The sequence below is a fragment of the Carassius gibelio genome, chromosome A11 (assembly GCF_023724105.1).
Source record: "Carassius gibelio isolate Cgi1373 ecotype wild population from Czech Republic chromosome A11, carGib1.2-hapl.c, whole genome shotgun sequence".
Classification (NCBI taxonomy): Eukaryota; Metazoa; Chordata; class Actinopteri; order Cypriniformes; family Cyprinidae; genus Carassius; species Carassius gibelio.
The window spans coordinates 11,090,938-11,115,517 of record NC_068381.1 but is presented as its reverse complement, the minus strand read 5'-3'; the positions used below and the strand labels follow the sequence as shown (position 1 = coordinate 11,115,517).

Below are 24,580 nucleotides of genomic sequence, written 5' to 3'. Positions count from 1 at the left end.
ATTAATATATTGTAAAATGCTAGATTGAGAATCTCCAGCTCACCAAATCACATATTCAGACTTTTAAAATCCATTCAGATTGTATATACATACTTTTTGGTTTAGTCATTAGAAATTGTAGCTGAGTACCAGAAAATTTTACTAAAAAAATACTGATATAATTTCAAATGTACAATAACTTTTCCTTCACTCTCACTGTTACAATAATAATTTGAGTTCTGAGATACAACTGTTTTGAATTTGATTACTAGCCAATACAGACAGAATACTGTCTGTTGATTTCACAGCATTTAGAAGGCAGCAGGGCATTACCTCGTACTCTGAGGTAGTGGCCACCAAAGCGGTAGGCTTCAAATCCCAGTGAAAGTGGGGTATTGGACTGATCTAGGAACAGGTTGACCCTTGACAGCTCAATGCCTTTTCGTTCAAATACAGCTCCCAGGACTTCTCTGAAACACAAAGCTTACAGGTCAGCTAACCATGATTCTAAATGCATTGATTTGGTTATTGCACCACCTAGGGGTTCAAACACAAAATCACCTCAAGGTTTTCTTCTTCACAGCTGGGACGATCTCCATGCTGACGTCAATATTTAGGTCAAACTTCAGAGTAAAGCACTCCTTGCTGGGGTCCTGCAGGAGTGAAGAATGGATAACCAGCTTATGCCTTAGGAAAACAAGCTATAATTTATAGTAGATACTAACTAATATGATTACATTTTCAGACAAAGAAAGGGTCAGAGTACTGACTCAGAGGCACAACAAGTCTCAAAGTCTTGTTTGAGACAGAAAAGCAGTACACAGACTTAATAAAAATCAGAACTCTAATTCTTCTCTTACATCTGTGTGTCGGCGTCTGGTATTCTTTTTAACCAGTTTCATTCCTCCACTCCTGTGATCCCTGAGAAGCACAAAAAAAAGGAATGACTGAAGTGTCTAGTGTCTTTTTCACTAACCATAACCCAGTTTAATCAAGAACAGGTATTTAAATGTATATATTGAAACTTGTTAAAAAAAAAAAAAGTCAGCATAATGTGCTGTGAACTGGATTTTACTAAAACTAGATTCATGTTTACATTTTCTATTGATAATAGTAGAAGTAATACATGAATGGTGGTTATTTCTCAATGAATAGATAGTCAAATCCCAGATGTTCTCCAGTGGATGATGCCACTGGAAAGTACACAGACTTCCTCTTTCATTAAAACAAACATCAGCGAAACCTAAGTGCGTGCCCATAAAGGATGTAATAATAGAGGCATAAATGCAAAAAAGAACTGACCCTAGGTCAGAGTATCCATCCTCTCCATCCTCCATGTCAGAGGGTAGACCGGTGCGAGGCGGACAGGAACGCGTGGACACGTTCCGGGTCAGGATGGAACCTGTGGGGGAGAGGAAGTGAGGCAACACTAACTAACATCCTGCCAGAAGACTGTGATCATAATTAACCATTACAAATTCAATGATAATTGTCATCATCATCTTTCAGCTAAATTTAAATTGCTGAAACAAGTGATAGGTTAAAAAATAAAACAGATAGTTAGAGCTTTACTTTGTGGTTGCAGGTCAAACCGTGGGTGCCTATCAAAGAGCATGCCGTCTCGGGTGACGGGATGGCAGTTTGAGTCACATGACTCACAGAGGTGAAGAGGGCTGCCGTCTCTAACGTCCTGACACGACGGGTGGTGACACACCTGAGGCATAAATCATAAAGCAATAATGTCAACTTTGAAAACACAGAAGTGTGAAATCCAACTGTGTGTGCATCATTTTCTTTTTGTCAGTAAAACAAAAACTTAGTTTTCTTTCAAATTTAACGTCGATGGGTGTTTCTTCAAATATTGTATGGGTGTTTCTGACCCTGGGGAATGAGAATAAACATTCTTAAAGCAATATTCCCACTTCCATTTCCTTTTTTAATTTGTCCTCTAACAATTTACAATAGTGTTTATACAAATAATCACAGGAGAATTCCAATTAAAAATGTATAATAAAAAAACAGAAAATAAGCTATATTCAAATGATGGATGTTCTCTAAGCCTATGTTGTATTTTATACACACACACACACACACACACACATATATATATATATATATATATATATATATATATATACACACTAATTATTATTATTACTTTGTATTGGAAGCTACATTGGCAGGAAAAAAAATCCTTTTGTGTGATAGCATTTGTCAACTTACTTTTACTTTTATGATTTTCATAGCTTGATAAAGCCTGGATCGAAGATAATGATTACACAAAATGTATACATAAAAAGCATTTGAAAAGTATAAAAAATAAATCATGATGGCATGGTGAAATTTTTCCAGGACTTTAATGTGACCTTCAGTATAATGTTATAAATATTAAAAAGTTTATATTTGCTAGTTTAAACAAAAGTAAACCTTTGGGAAATAAAAAGTTCAGAAACTGCCTGCTGTTCTATTATGTGACATTATGTTACTATAAAGTTCAACTTCAGTTTACATCAGCACTCATACCCAAGGCCAATTCAGAGACAAGTTGTAAGGCCAACATCAGCAGGAAATAAAGTGTGGAAAGAAGTGTGGAAAAGAAAGAGGGATTAGGACCTCCTGGTTGTGTGCTTCCTTCAATTGTCCTGTTCATATGCTTCACAACAGAAGCAGCTCACACTCAGACAGAGAACCATGCAAAAAACTGAGCCGGCATATAAAAAGATTTTTCTTCATGGTTATTTCTCAAACATCATCTTCTCAAACAAATTTAGTACTGGATCAAATATAATCCACTAAAAATACATTTAAGGACACATACTCAAGCTAAACCTTCTGAAGATGCCAAAACAAACACGTCTCCTACATGCTGAAGTAGTGACGAATCGCCGGTGCACTTTCTGAGAGAAAACCACAAGAAGTGAGTAAGCAAGACCGAGGGCATGTGCCAGCAAACTCCAACAAACAATAGGAGACAAGCAACAGGAAAATGGGCAGATTTTAGAGGTTACATAATCACATAAACCACATATTGAAAAAGAATTGATCTGGCTGAAAATGTGAAGACTTGAATTCAAGATCAATTTTATATATATATAAAGCCCCTATTACTCAGTTCCACTATTAAACCCTGTCTGACACCCCTCTCAGCATGTGTTCAACATCTACAGAAATTAAATAAAGTTGTCAAACACAAATCTAAATTAAATATAGATTAATCCTTATTGATTTCCTCTCTTTTCTTTAACAGAAACAGATTAACAGGCATCAAAGCAGTTGATTTTTAGGTTATTTTGTCTGCTTTAAAACCTGCCACTGCTGAACATGAAATAGATCTGACATACATCATATTTTCTTACAACTCTTTACCTTTTCTGACTAAATTTTTTTTTTAATTTTGTGTGTTAGATGAGGGAGACAGTGCTGGGCTTTTGAAAAGATAGGATATGTTCTCAAAAGGTGACTCATATACAGGTGCATGTCTTGGAAAGTTCATTTATTTCAGTGACATGCCAATCAGCTAATCAACTCAAAACACCTGCAAAGGTTTCCTGAGCCTTCAAAATGGTCTCTCAGTTTGGTTCACTAGGCTACACAATCATGGGGAAGACTGATGATCTGACAGTTATCCAGAAGACAATCATTGACACCTCCCATATAAGGATACCCTCCCTAGCCACAAACATTCATTGCCAAAGATGTAGGCTGTTCACAGAGTGCTGTATCCAAGCATGTTAACAGAAAGTTGAGTTGAAAGAAAACGATGCACAAACAACTGAGAGAACCGCAGCCTTGTGAGGATTGTCAAGCAAAATCAGCAGGATTTGACACCTGCCCACACTGCCAAAAGCACAAAAAGTTGGTTAAATGACCATGATGTTGGTGCGCTTGACTGGCCAACAAACTCACCAGACCTGAAGCCCGTAGAGAATCTATGGGGTATTGTCAAGAGGAAAATGAGAAAAAAGAGACCAAAAAATGCAGATGAGCTGAAGGCCACGGTCAAAGAAACCTGGGCTTCCATACCACCTCAGCAGTGCCACAAACTGATCACCTCCATGCCACGCCGAATTGAGGCAGTAATTAAAACAAAAGGAGCCCCTACAAAGTATTGAATACATGTAAAGTAAATAAACATACTTTCCAGAAGGCCAACAATTCACTAAAAATGTTTTTTTTTTAATTGATCTTATAAAGTATTCTAATTTGTTGAGAGAGTGAATTGATGGGTTTTGTTAAATGTGAGCCAAAATCATCACAATTAAAAGAACCAAAGACTTAAACTACTTCAGTCTGTGTGCATTGAATTTATTTAATACATGAGTTTCACAGTTCGAGCTGAATTACTGAAATAAATTTTTAAAAACTTTTCCACAACATTCTAATTTACTCAGATGCAACTGTACATGCATGCACAGTTTTAAAGCAGATTTGATAACAATTTTGGTAACTTCATGACTTAACTGACAACATAACTATGACACTGCATGCTTGTAGTTTCATTTGCACTTTAATATGAAATGATATACAGTGCACGCTAATGCATTTGTGCATGCAATTGAAGAGCATGTGCTACGAGCCAAGTATAACGGGCTGACAGGACAGGAAAATTTGTTTTTACTGACATGTAGCCTGACAGCATCTAATCTAATCTAATATATACTGTATATAAATATAGTTTCCATCTGGGAACAAAGTACAGCCAGATTGCTGCTCATAAGTACACATTTAGGGCTAAATAAGGCTAAGAGGAACTACTGCCAAGCCAAACTGTTACATTATTCAACCTGGGACTTTTTTTCCCCTTTGTCTTCTTACTTGAAATGCTTTTGGAGGAACAATTCTTGTGAACGCCAGGAGAAGTGCTCAGAAAGCTGAAACAATGCCTTTTCATTTCTTTTGTTTGAGTTTGTATTTATACTTCAAAATTAATAAAAAATTTTAACACTTCAAAATTAGTACATTTCAACAACAAGTCAAGAAGAATAACATTAAACCAGTGGCCACTGCTGCATCTTCATGTGTGATATAAAATTATTCAGTAATGCCGTTATTGGTGTTAATGTGCTGTGTTAACGTGAGACTCTTATCGGGCAATAAAAAAAATATCGCCGTTAATCTATTCTCAAAGTTGGGTTGAGAGCTGGTTCTATACTACGCGACCTATGTTGACTCTCACCTTGATATTTTAGCGCGGATGTATACCTAGCCGAATCTGTAGGCGCCGAGAATGAGTCTTCGCACCTGTGTGTATGCCTACTGTGAAATTACCACATCAAACATGACGTGCTAACATGGATGCAGCTAAGATGCCACTGGGTTTGCTTCAGGGAATTTTTTATTTGTTTTAAAGAAGCTTCCAAATGGAAACCTCGACGAGACACATGCATGTTTCCCACATACTCCGCCTGCAGTGCGTATGCAGTCCGTGTGCATTACGTATGTGGAGCAGAAGCAGCACGGCTCATACTCATTGTGCTTTCACACAGGACGCGTTTGCAGTCTGCTACTCGGTACGTGAACGATCGCTGCACTGCCGCAGATGCACCACTCCTGGAATGCACTGACGGACCGCAACTGCGTGAACGCTAAAATCCATTAACATGGGTGCGTAAAAAACGGGCACCGTAACGCCCACGGACTGCATACGCACTGCAGACGGAGTATGTGTGAAACAGGCGTGAGCAGGGCCGTAGCTGGGGTCAGCGGGCCCTGTTTGAAATTGAAATTGTTTAATTTGTATGTTCGTTTGTTTTTATTTATTTGTGTTATTTACACAATGTTTCATTTTTTTCAAGTTTGTAGGTGTCAAGGTACAGAAACCAAATAATGAAATGTAAAATAGCACTGGATAGTCTTCAATGTAAAAATTAAATATACAATCAAACCTACATTTATTCAGACACCTTCAACATTTCTCACATTATTACAGTTTTGCTATATATATATATATATATATATATATATATATATATATATATCAAAAATTATATCTGGTGTATGAATAATTTTGGCTTTGATTGTTAAAACTACAAAGTAATTTAATCAAGAGCAGTGAGTGATTTTCATTTTAATTTTCTTGGATTAACATTACAGCAGCTATAGCTAAATAAGGCGAACATAATTTTTTCGAACATAATTTCCAAGGTGGATATTTTGACATATTTTGTATGTATTTGTCGGCACAAGAGCAAAAATGAGCAAATTCGATGTTCAAGTGTTTTGAGACGCCTTTCTCTGCGTGAGCCCTGAACACCAGAACACCGCGAGTACTGAATTGGGCTCTTTCACATCTTTTTGTTTGTTCAAACTGCGATTTGTATTTGTTCGTTCAGGTGCAGGAGGGACTTCGAGGAGAACTTCGCAGAAGAGAGCTCGGGTTAAGTGTCGCTGTCCGTGATAATTTTTTTATCGCCGTCTCGCGTTAACGCAGCATGTTAATGCAGATAACGGCCCACAACTAATATATATATATATATATATATATATATATATATATATATATATATATATATATACATATATATATATATATATATATATGGTCACACTTTATTTTAGGGTCCAATTCTCACTATTACCCAACCATTAATTATGACTTTTGCCTCAATTAACTCAAATTATTTTCTGCTTATTAATAGTTTATAAGGTAGTTGTTAAGTTTAGGGTATTGGGTAGGATTATGAATGTCATGCATTATATGTACTTTATAAGCACTAATAAACAGCCTAATAATAGACATGCTAATAAGCAACTTATTAGTGTGAATTGGACCCTATTCAAAAGTGTTACCATATATATATACATCAGATCATGAAAGTCAACTATTCTAATCTGTGAACACTGTTTTCAAAATTGTAGAGAAAAAGCTGGCAAATGGCCAACAAAATGCTGATATACGCCTCAATTTAATTTGTGTAAATAAAACATACATATTATTTTCCAAAACACTGATTAAAAACCAAACACATCTTACATTAACAGCTTTTATCTAAAGTAAGGTACACAAGGCATTGTGAGTACAAAATCCATCTTTAGTTTTTCCCCACACGACCCCCGAGAGTCATGTTAATAAAATCAGCTTGTGATTATCTTGTGCCGACATTTACAAAGGGCCTGGAGAGGACTGGAAAAAAGTCCATTATTGTTCTCTACTCACAGATATCACAACCTGAACAGACCTAATACAATTTCACACAAGTCTACACCTGTTTTAAAGGTCACTGTAAGAAAAAAAATCATTAAAATGACCACAAAGTGCAATATCCACCAAACAGTAAAGCACAACACTGTGATTCAACAAAAAGCCAATGAAGGAAAGCACACAGACTTTAGTTACCTAAGTTGACCAAAAGTAAGAGCGAGAGAGAGCACTAAATCTGTCATCAATTTGGCTATGCCTCATTTCTCAGACCTTTCACACATCTGTGGTAAAAACCGCAGCACTTCACGCAGCTCAGAGACTTTTTAATAACAACCATAAAACCTCAGCTGTCACCGTGAAATAACATACAATAACGCATTCATGACACACACCTGATGCCGGTGTCACACGCATGTGTGTGTGCACGAGTCTGCCTGTCTCTCTCCCCCCTGAAGTGACGGCTTCTCGACGGTCTGTAAAAATAGAAGAGAACGACGTAGTTTAGTTCGGTAAAACTGGCAAGATATTCACAGATTCGACTTTTCCGGATCAATAACTCGCGAGCAAAACGTTTTTGGTACACGAATAATGCCTCTTTTTACTCGTAGTGATGTAGTAAACGAGCTACAAGCGAGTTTGCCTGAAAACAAGCTTTCCTCCGCTCTGTACAAAATACGTTGATCTCAATGCGCTGGCGTCTGAGAGACAAGTCCTAAGGGACCGTCTGCAAAGTGCGAAACGCGAAAAAGGTTACTAATAAAATACTCAATAACTTCACAGTAACACACTGTAGTGTCACCAAATTCAGTTCACACATCACTGCTCTCGTGCTGCTTATACTACAATGTTGGTTTTAAAAATAGTTGCTTTTGCAAAATTTTTATGATTTTTTTTATTATGAAAACATTAATAACGTTACTGTAACACACTGTACTTTCACCAAATTCAGTTCACACATCACTGCTCTCCTACTGGTTATACTACAATACTTATATTGAAAATAGTTGCTTTTGCACAATTTTTATGATTTTTTTGTTATGAAAAACAGTTAATAACTTTACTGTAACACACTGTACTTTCACCAAATTCAGTTCACACATCACTGCTCTCCTGCTGGTTATTCTACAGCAATCATTTTGAAATTAAATGATGTTGCACATTTTGTATTATGAAAAATAGTTAATAACTTCACCGTTATAGAACATAATAGTTAATAACTTTAATTTAACACACTGTACTTTCACCAAAATCATGTTCAAACATCACTGCTCTCCTGCTGGTTATAGTACAACTTTAATTTTGAAAGTAATTGCTTTGGCACATTTGTTTTGAATTTTTATTATGAAAAATAGTTAATGAATTCACCATTATTGGACATAATAGTTAATAACTTTAATGTAACACACTGTACATTCATCAAAATCAGATCACACATCACTGCTCTCCTGCTGGTTTTACTACAACACTCATATTTAAAATAATTGCTTTGGCACATTTTTTATTATTTTTTATTATGAAAAATAGTTAATAACTGTACTGTTACAAACTGTACTTTCAGCAAATTCAGTTCACACATCACTGCTCTCCTGCTGGTTTTACTACAACTTTCATTTTGAAAGTAATTGCTTTGGCAAATGTTTAGAATTTTTATTATGAAAAATAGTTAATAACTTCACCATTATTGAACATTCTCAGCCTCCCTGGAAAAGTCTATGCCAGGGTACTGGAGAGGAAAATTCGGCCGATAGTGGAACCTCGGATCCAGGAGGAACAGTGTGGTTTTCGTCCCGGTTGTGGAACACTGGACCAGCTCTATACCCTTTCCAGGGTGCTGGAGGGTTCATGGGAGTTTGCCCAACCAGTCCACATGTGTTTTGTGGACTTGGAGAAGGCATTCGACCGTGTTCCTCGCGACATCCTGTGGAGGGTGCTCCGGGAGTATGGGGTCGGCGGCTCCCTACTTAGGGCTGTTCGGTCCCTGTACGACCGGAGCAAGAGCTTGGTTCGCATTGCCGGCAGTAAGTCAGACCTGTTCCCGGTGCATGTTGGACTCCGGCAGGGCTGCCCTTTGTCACCGGTTCTGTTCATAATTTTTATGGACAGAATTTCTAGGCGCAGCCAAGGGCCGGAGAGTGTCCGGTTTGGGGACCATACGATTTCGTCGCTGCTTTTTGCGGATGATGTTGTCGTGTTGGCATCCTCAGACCAGGACCTTCAGTGTGCATTGGGACGGTTTGCAGCCGAGTGTGAATCGGCTGGGATGAGAATCAGCACCTCCAAGTCCGAGGCCATGGTTCTCAGTCGGAAAAGGGTGGATTGCCCACTTCAGGTTGGTGGAGAGTTCCTGCCTCAAGTGGAGGAGTTCAGGTATCTTGGAGTCTTGTTCACGAGTGAGGGAAGGATGGAACGTGAGATTGACAGACGGATCGGTGCAGCTTCTGCAGTAATGCGGTCGCTGTACCGGTCTGTCGTGGTGAAGAAGGAGCTGAGCTGTAAGGCAAAGCTCTCGATTTACCGGTCAATCTACGTTCCTACTCTCACCTATGGTCATGAGCTGTGGGTCATGACCGAAAGGACAAGATCCCGGATACAGGCGGCCGAAATGAGCTTTCTCCGTCGGGTGGCTGGGCGCTCCCTTAGAGATAGGGTGAGAAGCTCGGTCACTCGGGAGGAGCTCAGAGTAGAGCCGTTGCTCCTCCACATCGAGAGGAGCCAGCTGAGGTGGCTCGGGCATCTATTTCGGATGCCTCCTGGACGCCTTCCCAGGGAGGTGTTCCAGGCACGTCTCACCGGGAGGAGGCCCCGGGGAAGACCTAGGACACGCTGGAGGGACTATGTCTCCCGGCTGGCCTGGGAACGCCTCGGGGTCCCCCCGGAAGAGCTGGAGGAAGTGGCTAGGGAGAGGGAAGTCTGGGCGTCTCTGCTTAGACTGTTGCCCCCGCGACCCGGCCCCGGATAAGCGGAAGATGATGGATGGATGGATGGATGGATTATTGAACATAACAGTTAATAACTTTACTGTAACACACTGTACTTTCACCAAATTCAGTTCATACATCACTGCTCTTCTGCTGGTTACACTACAACTTTGATTTTGAAAGTAATTGCTTTGGCACATTTTGTAGAATTTTTATTATGAAAAATAGTTAATGAATTCACCATTATTTGACATAATAGCTAATAACTTGAATGTAACACACTGTACATTCATCAAATTCAGTTCACACATCACTGCTCTCCTGCTTGTTATTCTACAACACTCATTTTGAAATTAATTGATGTTGCACATTTTTTATTATGAAAAAGTTAATAACTTCACCGTTATAGAACATAATAGTTAATAAGTTTACTGTAACACACTGTACATTCATCAAATTCAGTTCATACATCTCTGCTCTTCTGCTGGTTATAGTACAACTTTCATTTTGTAAGTAATTGCTTTGGCACATTTTATTTTTTATTTTTATTAATAAAAATAGTTAATAAATTAATCATTATTGGACATAATATTTAATAACTTTACTGTAACACACTGTACTTTCACCAAATTCAGTTCACACATCACTGCTCTCCTGCTGGTTATACTACAACTTTCATTTTGAAAGAAATTGCTTTGGCACATTTTTTTAGAATTTTTATTATGAAAAATAGTTAATGAATTCACTATTATTGGACATAATAGCTAATAACTTTACTGTAACACACTGTACATTCATCAAATTCAGTTCACACATCACTGCTCTCCTGCTGCTTATACTACAATGTTGGTTTTAAAAATAATTGCTTTTGCACAATTTTTATGATTTTTTTTTATTATGAAAACGTTAATAACGTTACTGTAACACACTTTACTTTCACCAAATTCAGTTCACACATCACTGCTCTCCTACTGGTTATACTACAACACTTATATTGAAAATAGTTGCTTTTGCACAATTTGTATGATTTTTTTGTTATGAAAAACAGTTAATAACTTTACTGTAACACACTGTACTTTCACCAAATTCAGTTCACACATCACTGCTCTTCTGCTGGTTATTCTACAACAATCATTTTGAAATTAAATGATGTTGCACATTTTATATTTTGAAAAATAGTTAATAACTTCACCATTATTGAACATAACAGTTAATAACTTTACTGTAACACACTGTACTTTCACCAAATTCAGTTCACACATCACTGCTCTCCTGCTGGTTTTACTACAACTTTCATTTTGAAAGTAATTGCTTTGGCACATTTTTTTAGAATTTTTATTATGAAAAATAGTTAATGAATTCACCATTATTGAACATAATAGTTAATAACTTTAATGTAACACAATGTACATTCATCAAAATCAGATCACATATCACTGCTCTCCTGCTGGTTTTACTACAACACTCATATTGAAAATAATTGCTTTGGCACATTTTTTATTATTTTTTATTATGAAAAATAGTTAATAACTTTACTGTTACAAACTGTACTTTCATCAAATTAAGTTACACATCACTGCTCTCCTGCTGGTTATACTACAACTTTGATTTTGAAAGTAATTGCGTTGGCTCATTTGTTATGATTTTTTATTAAGAAAAATTGCTAATAACTTTACTGTAACACACGTTTTTTCAACCAAATTCAGTTCACACATCACTGCTCTCCTGCTGGTTTTACTACAACACTCATATTGAAAATAATAGCCTCGGCACATTTTTTATTATTTTTTATTATGAAAAATAGTTAATAACTGTACTGTTACAAACTGTACTTTCACCAAATTCAGTTCACACATCACTGCTCTCCTTCTGGTTATACAACAACTTTCATTTTGAAAGTAATTGCTTTGGCAAATGTTTAGAATTTTTATTATGGAAAATAGTTAATGAATTCACCATTATTGGACATAATAGTTAATAACTTTAATGTAACACACTGTACATTCATCAAATTCAGTTCACACATCACTGCTCTCCTGCTGGATATACTACAACTTTGATTTTGAAAGTAATTGCGTTGGCTCATTTGTCATGATTTTTTTTATCAAGAAAAATAGGTAATAAATCACAATTATTGAACATAATAGTTAATAACTTTAATATAACACACGGTACTTCCACCAACTGCAGTTCACAAATCACTGCTTTCCTTCTGGTTATACTACAACTTTCAATTTGAATGTAATTGCTTTTGCTAATTTTTTATGATTTTTTTATTATTAAAAATAGTTAAAAACCACCATTATTGAACATAATAGTTAATAACTTTACTGTAAAAGAGTGTACTTCCACCAAATTCAGTTCACACATCACTGCTCTCCTGCTGGTTTTACTACAACACTCATATTGAAAATAATTGCTTCGGCACATTTTTTATTATTTTTTATTATGAAAAATAGTTAATAACTGTAATGTTACAAACTGTACTTTCACCAAATTCAGTTCACACATCACTGCTCTACTGCTGGTTATACTACAACTTTCATTTTGAAAGTAATTGCTTTGGCAAATGTTTAGAATTTTTATTATGGAAAATAGTTAATGAATTCACCATTATTGGACATAATAGTTAATAACTTTACTGTAACACACTGTACTTTCACCAAATTCAGTTCACACATCACTACTCTCCTGCTGGTTATACTACAACTTTCCTTTTGAAAGTAATTGCTTTGGCACAGTTTTTATGATTTTTTATTTTGAAAGATAGTTAATACATTTAATGTAACACACTACACTTTCACCAAATTCAGTTCACACATCACTGCTCTCCTGCTGGTTATACTACAACTTTCATTTTGAAAGTAATTGCTTTGGCACATTTTTTGAATTTTATTATGAAAAATAGTTAATGAATCCACCATTATTGGACATAATAGTTAATAACTTTACTGTAACACACTGTACTTCCATCAAATTCAGTTCACACATCACTGCTCTCCTGCTGGTTTTACTACAACACTCATATTGAAAATAATTGCTTTGGCACATTTTTTATGATTTTTTATTATGAACAATAGTTAATAACTTTACTGTAACACACTGTACTTCCATCAAATTCAGTTCAAACATCACTGCTCTCCTGCTGGTTATACTACAACTTTCATTTTGAAAGTAATTGCTTTGGCACATTTATTTGAATTTTTATTATGAAAAAATAGTTAACAACATCACCATTATTGAACATAATAGTTAATAACTGTAATGTAACACACTGTACTTCCACAAAATTCAGTTCACAAATCACTGCTTTCCTGCTGGTTATACTACAACTTTCATTTTGAAAGTAATTGCTTTGGCACATTTTTTGGAATTTTTATTAAGAAAAATTTCTAATAACTTTAGTGTAACATACTGTACTTTAACCAAATTCAGTTCACACATCACTGCTCTCTTGCTGGTTATACTACAACACTCATTTTGAAATTAATTGCTTTTGCACATTCTTTATGATTTTTATTATGAAAAATAGTTAATAACGTCACCGTTATTGAACATATTAGTTAATAATTTTACTATAACACACTGTACTTCCACCAAATTCAGTTCACACATCACTGCTCTACTGCTGGTTATACTACAACTTTCATTTTAAAAGTAATTGCTTTGGCACAATTTTTATGATGTTTTATTTTGAACAATAGTTAATAACTTTACTGTAACACACTGTACTTCCACCAAATTCGGTTCACACATCACTGCTCTACTGCTGGTTATACTACAACTTTCATTTTAAAAGTAATTGCTTTGGCACAATTTTTATGATGTTTTATTTTGAACAATAGTTAATAACTTTACTGTAACACACTGTACTTCCACCAAATTCAGTTCACACATCACTGCTCTACTGCTGGTTATACTACAACTTTCATTTTAAAAGTAATTGCTTTGGCACAATTTTTATGATGTTTTATTTTGAACAATAGTTAATAACTTTACTGTAACACACTGTACTTTCAACCAAATTCAGTTCACACATCACTGCTCTCCTGCTGGTTATACTACAACTTTCATTTTGTAAGAAATTGCTTTTGCAAATATTTTATGATTTTTTATTATTAAAAATAGTTAATAACATCACCATTATTGAACATAATAGTTAATAACTTTACTGTAAAAGACTGTACTTCCACCAAATTCAGTTCACACATCACTGCTCTACTGCTGGTTATACTACAACTTTCATTTTAAAAGTAATTGCTTTGGCACAATTTTTATGATGTTTTATTTTGAACAATAGTTAATAACTTTACTGTAACACACTGTACTTCCATCAAATTCAGTTCACACATCACTGCTCTACTGCTGGTTATACTACAACTTTCATTTTAAAAGTAATTGCTTTGGCACAATTTTTATGATGTTTTATTTTAACCAATAGTTAATAACTTTACTGTAACACACTGTACTTCCACCAAATTCAGTTCACACATCACTGCTCTCTTGCTGGTTATACTACAATTTTCATTTTGAATGTAATTGCTTTGGCACATTTGTTATGATTTTTTATTATAAAAAAAAGTTAAATTCACCATTATTGGACATAATAGTTAATAACTTTACTGTAATGCACTGTACTTTCACCAAATTCAGTTCACACATCACTGCTCTCCAGCTGGTTATACTACAACTTTCATTTTGAATGTATTTGCTTTGGCACATTTGTTATGATTTTTTATTAAGAAAAATTGCTATTAACTTTACTGTAACACACTGTTTTTCAACCAAACTCAGTTCACACATCACTGCTCTCCTGCTGGTTATACTACGACTTTCATTTTAAAAGTAATTGTTTTGGCACATTTATTATGATATTTTATTATGAAAAATAGTTACTAACATCACCTTTATTGAACAAAATAGTTAATAACTTTACTGTAACACACTGTACATTCAACAAATTCAGTTCACACATCACTGGTCTCCTGCTGGTTATTCTACAACCCTCATTTTTAAGGTAATTGCTTTGGCATATTTTTTAGAATTTTTATTATGAAAAATAGTTAATAACATCACCTTTATTGAACATAATAGTTCATAACTTTACTTTCACACACTTTACTTTCACCAAATTCAGTTCACACATCACTGCTCTCCTGCTGGTTATACTACAACTTTAATTTTGAATGTAATTGCTTTGGCACATTTTTTATGATTTTTTATTAAGAAAAATAGTTAATAACTTTACTGTAACACACTGTACTGTCACCAAATTCAGTTAACACATAACTGCTCTCCTGCTGGTTATACTACTGCATTCATTTTGAAAATAATACCTTTTACACATTTTTTATACATTTTAAATAAGTAAAACAGTTAATGACTTTATAATAACAGTTAATAACGTTCTTTCACCAAATTCTGTTCACACATCAGTGCTCACCTGCTGGTTATACTACAACCCTCATATTGAAATAAAAAAAAAAAAATGCACATTTTTTATGATTTTTTTTATTATGAAAAACAGTTAATAACTTTACTGTAACAGACTGCACTTTCACCAAATTCAGTTCACACATCACTGCTCTCTTGCTGGTTATACTACAACTTTCATTTTGCAAGTAATTCCTTTGGCACATTATTTACCATTTTTTTATCATGAAAAATTGTTAATTACTTCACAGTTTTTGGAAATTATAGTAATAACTTTACTGTAACACACTGTACTTCCACCAAATTTAGTTCACACATCACTGCTCTCCTGCTGGTTATACTTCAACATTTATTTTGAAAATAATTGCTTTTGCATATTTCTTTTTTATGATTGTTTATTATGGAAAATAGGTAACTTTGTAACTACATAACTTCACGATGTAATAAAATTACTTAATTTATGGACTTTGTTTCTGCACAATACAAACATGTATCTCAACTCAGATACCTAATGCAGTTTACTTTTTAGTTAACTGTAGAATTTAATAGCACATAATGAAAATAAGAATACTTCACACAAATGATGTTGTTACCCACCTAACATACTAGATACTCTCACAATGTCATTAAGTTTACAGTAACTTATTTTAATAAGAAAAAATATAATAAGAAATATCATAAAAAATGTGCCGGCACAAATATTTTCAAAATAAGTGTTGTAGTAAAACCAGCAGGAGAGCAGTGATGTGTGAAATGATTTTAATGAAAGTACAGTCTCTTACAGTAAAGTTATTAACTATTATGTTCAATAACGGTGACGTTATTAACTATTTTTCATAATAAAAAAATCCAAAAAAATATGCAAAAGCAATTAATTTCAAAATGAGTGTTGTAGGATAACCAGCAAGACAGCAGTGATGTGTGAACTGATTTTGGTGAAAGTACAGTGCATTACAGTAAAGTTATTAAATATTGTTCATAATAAAAAATCATAAAAAATGTGCCAAAGCAATAATTTTCAATATGAGTATTGTAGTAAAACCATAAGGAGAGCAGTGATGTGTGAACTGATTTTGATGAAAGCTCAGTGTGTTAAAGTAAAGTTATTAACTATTTTTCTTGATAAAAATTCATAACAAATGTGCCAAAGCAATTATTTTCAATATGAGTGTTGTAGTTTAACCAGCAGGAGAGCAGTGATGAGTGAACAGAATTTGGTGGAAGTACAGTGTGTTACAGTAAAGTTATTAACTATTATGTTCACTAAAGGGGACGTTATTAATTATTTTTCATAATAAAAAATAATAAAAAATGTGCCAACGCAATTACTTTCAAAACGAGTGTTGTAGTATAACCAGCAGGAGAGCAGTGATGTGTGAACAGAATTTGGTGAAAGTACAGTGTGTTACAGTAAATTTATTAACTGTTTTTTTCTTATTTAAAATTCATAAAACGTGTAAAAGCAATTATTTTCAAAATGAGTGCTGTAGTATAACCAGCAGGAGAGCCGTTATGTGTGAACTGAATTTGGTGAAAATACAGTGTGTTACAGTAAAGTTATTACCTATTTTGCATAATAAAAATATATAAAGACTGTGCCAAAGCAATTATTTTCAATATGAGTGTTGTATTAAACCAGCAGGATAGCAGTGATGTGTGAACTGAATCTGATGAATGTACAGTGTGTTACATTAAAGTTATTAGCTATTATGTCAAATAATGATGAATTCATTAACTATTTTTCATAATAAAAATTCTAAAAAATGTGCCAAAGCAATTACTTACAAAATGAAAGTTGTAGTATAACCAGCAGGAGAGCAGTGACGTGTGAACTGAATTTTATGAATGTACAGTGTGTTACAGTAAACTTATTAACTATTATGTTCTATAACTGTGAAGTTATTAACTTTCTCATAATAAAAAATGTGCAACATCATTTAATTTCAATTTGAGTGTTGTAGTATATCCAGCAGAAGAGCAGTGATGTATGAACTGAATTTGGTGAAAGTACAGTGTGTTACAGTAAAGTTATTAACTGTTGTGTTCAATAATGGTGAAGTTATGAACTATTTTTCATAATAAAAATTCTAAAAAATGTGCCAAAGCAATTTCTTTCAAAATGAAAGTTGTAGTATAACCAGCAGGAGAGCAGTGATGTGTGAACTGAATTTGGTGAAAGTACAGTGTGTTACAGTAAAGTTATTAAATATTATGTCCAATAATGATTAATTTATTAACTATTTTTATTAATAAAAATAAACAAAAATGTGCCAAAGCAATTACTTACAAAATGAAAGTTGTAGTATAACCAGCAGGAGAGCAGAGATGTGTGAACTGAATTTGATGCATTTACAGTGTGTTACAGTAAACTTATTAACTATTATGTTCTATAACGGTGAAGTTATTAACTTTTTTCGTAATAAAAAATGTGCAACATCAATTAATTTCAAAATGAGTGTTGTAGAATAACAAGCAGGAGAGCAGTGATGTGTGAACTGAATTTGATGAATGTACAGTGTGTTACATTAAAGTTATTACCTATTATGTCAAATAATGGTGAATTCATTAACTATTTTTCATAATAAAAATTCAAATAAATGTGCCAAAGCAATTACTTTCAAAATGAAAGTTGTAGTATAACCAGCAGGAGAGCAGTGATGTATGAACTGAATTTGGTGAAAGTACAGTGTGTTACAGTAAAGTTATTAACTGTTATGTTCAATAATGGTGAAGTTATTAACTATTTTTCAAAATAAAAAAATATAAAAACTGTGCTAAAGCAATTACTTTCAAAAGGAAAGTTGTAGTATAACCAGCAGGAAAGCAGTGATGTGTGAACTGAATTTGGTGAAAGTACAGTGTGTTACAGTAAAGTTATTAACTATTATGTCCAATAATGGTGAATTCATTAACTATTTTCCATAATAAAAATTTTAAACATTTGCCAAAGCAATTACTTTCAAAATGAAAGTTGTAGTATAACCAGCAGTAGAGCAGTGATGTGTGAACTGAATTTGGTGAAAGTACAGTTTGTAACAGTACAGTTATTAACTATTTTTCATACTAAAAAATAATAAAAAATGTGCCGAAGCAATTATTTTCAATATGAGTGTTGTAGTAAAACCAGCAGGAGAGCAGTGATGTGTGAACTGAATTTGGTTGAAAAACAGTGTGTTACAGTAAAGTTATTAGCAATTTTTCTTAATAAACAAATCATAACAAATGAGACAAAGCAATTACTTTTAAAATCAAAGTTGTAGTATAACCAGCAGTAGAGCAGTGATGTGCGAACTGAATTTGGTGGAAGTACACTCTTTTACAGTAAAGTTATTAACTATTATGTTCAATAATGGTGAAGTTTTTAACTATTTTTAATAATAAAAAAATCATAAAAAATTTGCAAAAGCAATTACATTCAAAATGAAAGTTGTAGTATAAACAGCAGGAAAGCAGTGATTTGTGAACTGCATTTGGTGGAAGTACCGTGTGTTATATTAAAGTTATTAACTATTATGTTCAATAATTGTGATTTATTACCTATTTTTCTTAATAAAAAAAATCATAACAAATGAGCCAACGCAATTACTTTCAAAATGAAAGTTGTAGTATATCCAGCAGGAGAGCAGTGATGTGTGAACTGAATTTGATGAATGTACAGTGTGTTACATTAAAGTTATTAACTATTATGTCCAATAATGGTGAATTCATTAACTATTTTCCATAATAAAACATCTAAACATTTGCCAAAGCAATTACTTTCAAAATGAAAGTTGTTGTATAACCAGAAGGAGAGCAGTGATGTGTGAACTGAATTTGGTGAAAGTACAGTTTGTAACAGTACAGTTATTAACTATTTTTCATAATAAAAAATAATAAAAAATGTGCCGAAGCTATTATTTTCAATATGAGTGTTGTAGTAAAACCAGCAGGAGAGCAGTGATGTGTGAACTGAATTTGGTTGAAAAAACGTGTGTTACAGTAAAGTTATTAGCATTTTTTCTTAATAAAAAATCATAACAAATGAGCCAACGCAATTACTTTCAAAATCAAAGTTGTAGTATAACCAGCAGGAGAGCAGTGATGTGTGAACTGAATTTGATGAAAGTACAGTTTGTAACAGTAAAGTTATTAACTATTTTTCATAATAAAAAATAATAAAAAATGTGCCAAAGCAATTATTTTCAATATGAGTGTTGTAGTAAAACCAGCAGGAGAGCAGTGATATGTGAACTGAATTTGATGAATGTACAGTGTGTTACATTAAAGTTATTAGCTATTATGTCAAATAATGATGAATTCATTAACTATTTTTCATAATAAAAATTCTAAAAAATGTGCCAAAGCAATTACTTACAAAATGAAAGTTGTAGTATAACCAGCAGGAGAGCAGTGACGTGTGAACTGAATTTTATGAATGTACAGTGTGTTACAGTAAACTTATTAACTATTATGTTCTATAACTGTGAAGTTATTAACTTTCTCATAATAAAAAATGTGCAATATCATTTAATTTCAATTTGAGTGTTGTAGTATATCCAGCAGAAGAGCAGTGATGTATGAACTGAATTTGGTGAAAGTACAGTGTGTTACAGTAAAGTTATTAACTGTTGTGTTCAATAATGGTGAAGTTATGAACTATTTTTCATAATAAAAATTCTAAAAAATGTGCCAAAGCAATTTCTTTCAAAATGAAAGTTGTAGTATAACCAGCAGGAGAGCAGTGATGTGTGAACTGAATTTGGTGAAAGTACAGTGTGTTACAGTAAAGTTATTAAATATTATGTCCAATAATGATTAATTTATTAACTATTTTTATTAATAAAAATAAACAAAAATGTGCCAAAGCAATTACTTACAAAATGAAAGTTGTAGTATAACCAGCAGGAGAGCAGAGATGTGTGAACTGAATTTGATGCATTTACAGTGTGTTACAGTAAACTTATTAACTATTATGTTCTATAACGGTGAAGTTATTAACTTTTTTCGTAATAAAAAATGTGCAACATCAATTAATTTCAAAATGAGTGTTGTAGAATAACAAGCAGGAGAGCAGTGATGTGTGAACTGAATTTGATGAATGTACAGTGTGTTACATTAAAGTTATTACCTATTATGTCAAATAATGGTGAATTCATTAACTATTTTTCATAATAAAAATTCAAATAAATGTGCCAAAGCAATTACTTTCAAAATGAAAGTTGTAGTATAACCAGCAGGAGAGCAGTGATGTATGAACTGAATTTGGTGAAAGTACAGTGTGTTACAGTAAAGTTATTAACTGTTATGTTCAATAATGGTGAAGTTATTAACTATTTTTCAAAATAAAAAAATATAAAAACTGTGCTAAAGCAATTACTTTCAAAAGGAAAGTTGTAGTATAACCAGCAGGAAAGCAGTGATGTGTGAACTGAATTTGGTGAAAGTACAGTGTGTTACAGTAAAGTTATTAACTATTATGTCCAATAATGGTGAATTCATTAACTATTTTCCATAATAAAAATTCTAAACATTTGCCAAAGCAATTACTTTCAAAATGAAAGTTGTAGTATAACCAGCAGTAGAGCAGTGATGTGTGAACTGAATTTGGTGAAAGTACAGTTTGTAACAGTACAGTTATTAACTATTTTTCATACTAAAAAATAATAAAAAATGTGCCGAAGCAATTATTTTCAATATGAGTGTTGTAGTAAAACCAGCAGGAGAGCAGTGATGTGTGAACTGAATTTGGTTGAAAAACAGTGTGTTACAGTAAAGTTATTAGCAATTTTTCTTAATAAACAAATCATAACAAATGAGACAAAGCAATTACTTTTAAAATCAAAGTTGTAGTATAACCAGCAGTAGAGCAGTGATGTGCGAACTGAATTTGGTGGAAGTACACTCTTTTACAGTAAAGTTATTAACTATTATGTTCAATAATGGTGAAGTTTTTAAGTATTTTTAATAATAAAAAAATCATAAAAAATTTGCAAAAGCAATTACATTCAAAATGAAAGTTGTAGTATAAACAGCAGGAAAGCAGTGATTTGTGAACTGCATTTGGTGGAAGTACCGTGTGTTATATTAAAGTTATTAACTATTATGTTCAATAATTGTGATTTATTACCTATTTTTCTTAATAAAAAAAATCATAACAAATGAGCCAACGCAATTACTTTCAAAATGAAAGTTGTAGTATATCCAGCAGGAGAGCAGTGATGTGTGAACTGAATTTGATGAATGTACAGTGTGTTACATTAAAGTTATTAACTATTATGTCCAATAATGGTGAATTCATTAACTATTTTCCATAATAAAACATCTAAACATTTGCCAAAGCAATTACTTTCAAAATGAAAGTTGTTGTATAACCAGAAGGAGAGCAGTGATGTGTGAACTGAATTTGGTGAAAGTACAGTTTGTAACAGTACAGTTATTAACTATTTTTCATAATAAAAAATAATAAAAAATGTGCCGAAGCTATTATTTTCAATATGAGTGTTGTAGTAAAACCAGCAGGAGAGCAGTGATGTGTGAACTGAATTTGGTTGAAAAAACGTGTGTTACAGTAAAGTTATTAGCAATTTTTCTTAATAAAAAATCATAACAAATGAGCCAACGCAATTACTTTCAAAATCAAAGTTGTAGTATAACCAGCAGGAGAGCAGTGATGTGTGAACTGAATTTGATGAAAGTACAGTTTGTAACAGTAAAGTTATTAACTATTTTTCATAATAAAAAATAATAAAAAATGTGCCAAAGCAATTATTTTCAATATGAGTGTTGTAGTAAAACCAGCAGGAGAGCAGTGATATGTGATCTGATTTTGATGAATGTACATTGTGTTACATTAAAGTTATTAACTATTATGTTCAATAATGGTGAATTCATTAACTATTTTTCATAATAAAAATTCTAAAAAAATGTGCCAAAGCAATTACTTTCAAAATGAAAGTTGTAGTAAAACCAGCAGGAGAGCAGTGATGTGTGAACTGAATTTGGTGAAAGTACAGTGTGTTACAGTAAAGTTATTAACTGTTATGTTCAATAATGGTGAAGTTATTAAATATTTTTCAAAATATAAAATGTGCAACATCATTTAATTTCAAAATGATTGTTGTAGAATAACCAGCAGGAGAGCAGTGATGTGTGAACTGAATTTGGTGAAAGTACAGTGTGTTACAGTAAAGTTATTAACTGTTTTTCATAACAAAAAAATCATAAAAATTGTGCAAAAGCAACTATTTTCAATATAAGTGTTGTAGTATAACCAGTAGGAGAGCAGTGATGTGTGAACTGAATTTGGTGAAAGTACAGTGTGTTACAGTAAAGTTATTAAATATTATGTCCAATAATGATTAATTTATTAACTATTTTTATTAATAAAAATAAAAAATAAAATGTGCCAAAGCAATTACTTACAAAATGAAAGTTGTACTATAACCAGCAGAAGAGCAGAGATGTGTGAACTGAATTTGATGAATGTACAGTGTGTTACAGTAAACTTATTAACTATTATGTTCTATAACGGTGAAGTTATTAACTTTTTCATAATAAAAAATGTGCAACATCAATTAATTTCAAAATGAGTGTTGTAGAATAACAAGCAGGAGAGCAGTGATGTGTGAACTGAATTTGATGAATGTACAGTGTGTTACATTAAAGTTATTAGCTATTATGTCAAATAATGGTGAATTCATTAACTATTTTTCATAATAAAAATTCTAAAAAATGTGCCAAAGCAATTACTTTCAAAATCAAAGTTGTAGTATAACCAGCAGAAGAGCAGTGATGTATGAACTGAATTTGGTGAAAGTACAGTGTGTTACAGTAAAGTTATTAACTGTTATGTTCAATAATGGTGAAGTTATTAACTATTTTTCAAAACAAAAAAATATAAAAACTGTGCCAAAGCAATTACTTTCAAAAGGAAAGTTGTAGTATAACCAGCAGGAGAGCAGTGATGTGTGAACTGAATTTGGTGAAAGTACAGTGTGTTACAGTAAAGTTATTAGCAATTTTTCTTAATAAACAAATCATAACAAATGAGCCAAAGCAATTACTTTTAAAATCAAAGTTGTAGTATAACCAGCAGTAGAGCAGTGATGTGTGAACTGAATTTGGTGGAAGTACACTCTTTTACAGTAAAGTTATTAACTATTATGTTCAATAATGGTGAAGTTTTTAACTATTTTTAATAATAAAAAAATCATAAAAAAATTTGCAAAAGCAATTACATTCAAAATGAAAGTTGTAGTATAACCAGCAGGAAAGCAGTGATTTGTGAACTGCATTTGGTGGAAGTACCATGTGTTATATTAAAGTTATTAACTATTATGTTCAATAATTGTGATTTATTACCTATTTTTCTTAATAAAAAATCATAACAAATGAGCCAACGCAATTACTTTGAAAATCAAAGTTGTAGTAAAACCAGCAGGAGAGCAGTGATGTGTGAACTGAATTTGATGAATGTACAGTGTGTTACATTAAAGTTATTAACTATTATGTCCAATAATGGTGAATTCATTAACTATTTTTCATAATAAAAATTCTAAACATTTGCCAAAGCAATTACTTTCAAAATGAAAGTTGTAGTAAAACCAGCAGGAGAGCAGTGATGTGTGAACTGAATTTGCTGAAAGTACAGTTTGTAACAGTACAGTTATTAACTATTTTTCATAATAAAAAATAATAAAAAAATGTGCCAAAGCAATTATTTTCAATATGAGTTTTGTAGTAAAACCAGCAGGAGAGCAGTGATGTGTGATCTGATTTTGATGAATGTACAGTGTGTTACATTAAAGTTATTAACTATTATGTCCAATAATGGTGAATTCATTAACTATTTTTCATAATAAAAATTCAAAACAAATGTGCCAAAGCAATTACTTTCAAAATTAAAGTTGTACTATAACCAGCAGGAGAGCAGTGATGTTTGAACTGAATTTGGTGAAAGTACAGTGTGTTAAATTAAAGTTATTAACTATTATGTTCTATAACGGTGAAGTTATTAACTATTTTTCATAATACAAAATGTGCAACATCATTTAATTTCAAAATGATTGTTGTAGAATAACCAGCAGGAGAGCAGTGATGTGTGAACTGAATTACAGTGTGTTACAGTAAA

At 32.8% G+C, this 24,580-nt stretch overlaps 1 protein-coding gene across 4 annotated transcripts in view; it reads right to left on the bottom strand.

Moving 5' to 3' along the window:
- Positions 1–24,580, bottom strand: part of LOC128022335 (pleckstrin homology domain-containing family G member 5-like) — a 57,399-nt gene that overhangs the window by 17,888 nt on the left and 14,931 nt on the right. For 2 of the 4 annotated variants that reach the window (XM_052609754.1, XM_052609753.1), the window contains exons 3-7: positions 1,552–1,693; positions 1,282–1,381; positions 840–900; positions 541–632; positions 313–449 (exon numbers count right to left, since the gene is read on the bottom strand). In XM_052609754.1, coding sequence (XP_052465714.1) covers positions 313–449; positions 541–632; positions 840–900; positions 1,282–1,381; positions 1,552–1,693 — 532 coding nt within the window. Of the gene's footprint in view, positions 1–312; positions 450–540; positions 633–839; positions 901–1,281; positions 1,382–1,551; positions 1,694–7,512; positions 7,906–24,580 lie in introns of those variants that run through there. The other 2 variants (XM_052609756.1, XM_052609755.1) reach the window with 2 other exon arrangements.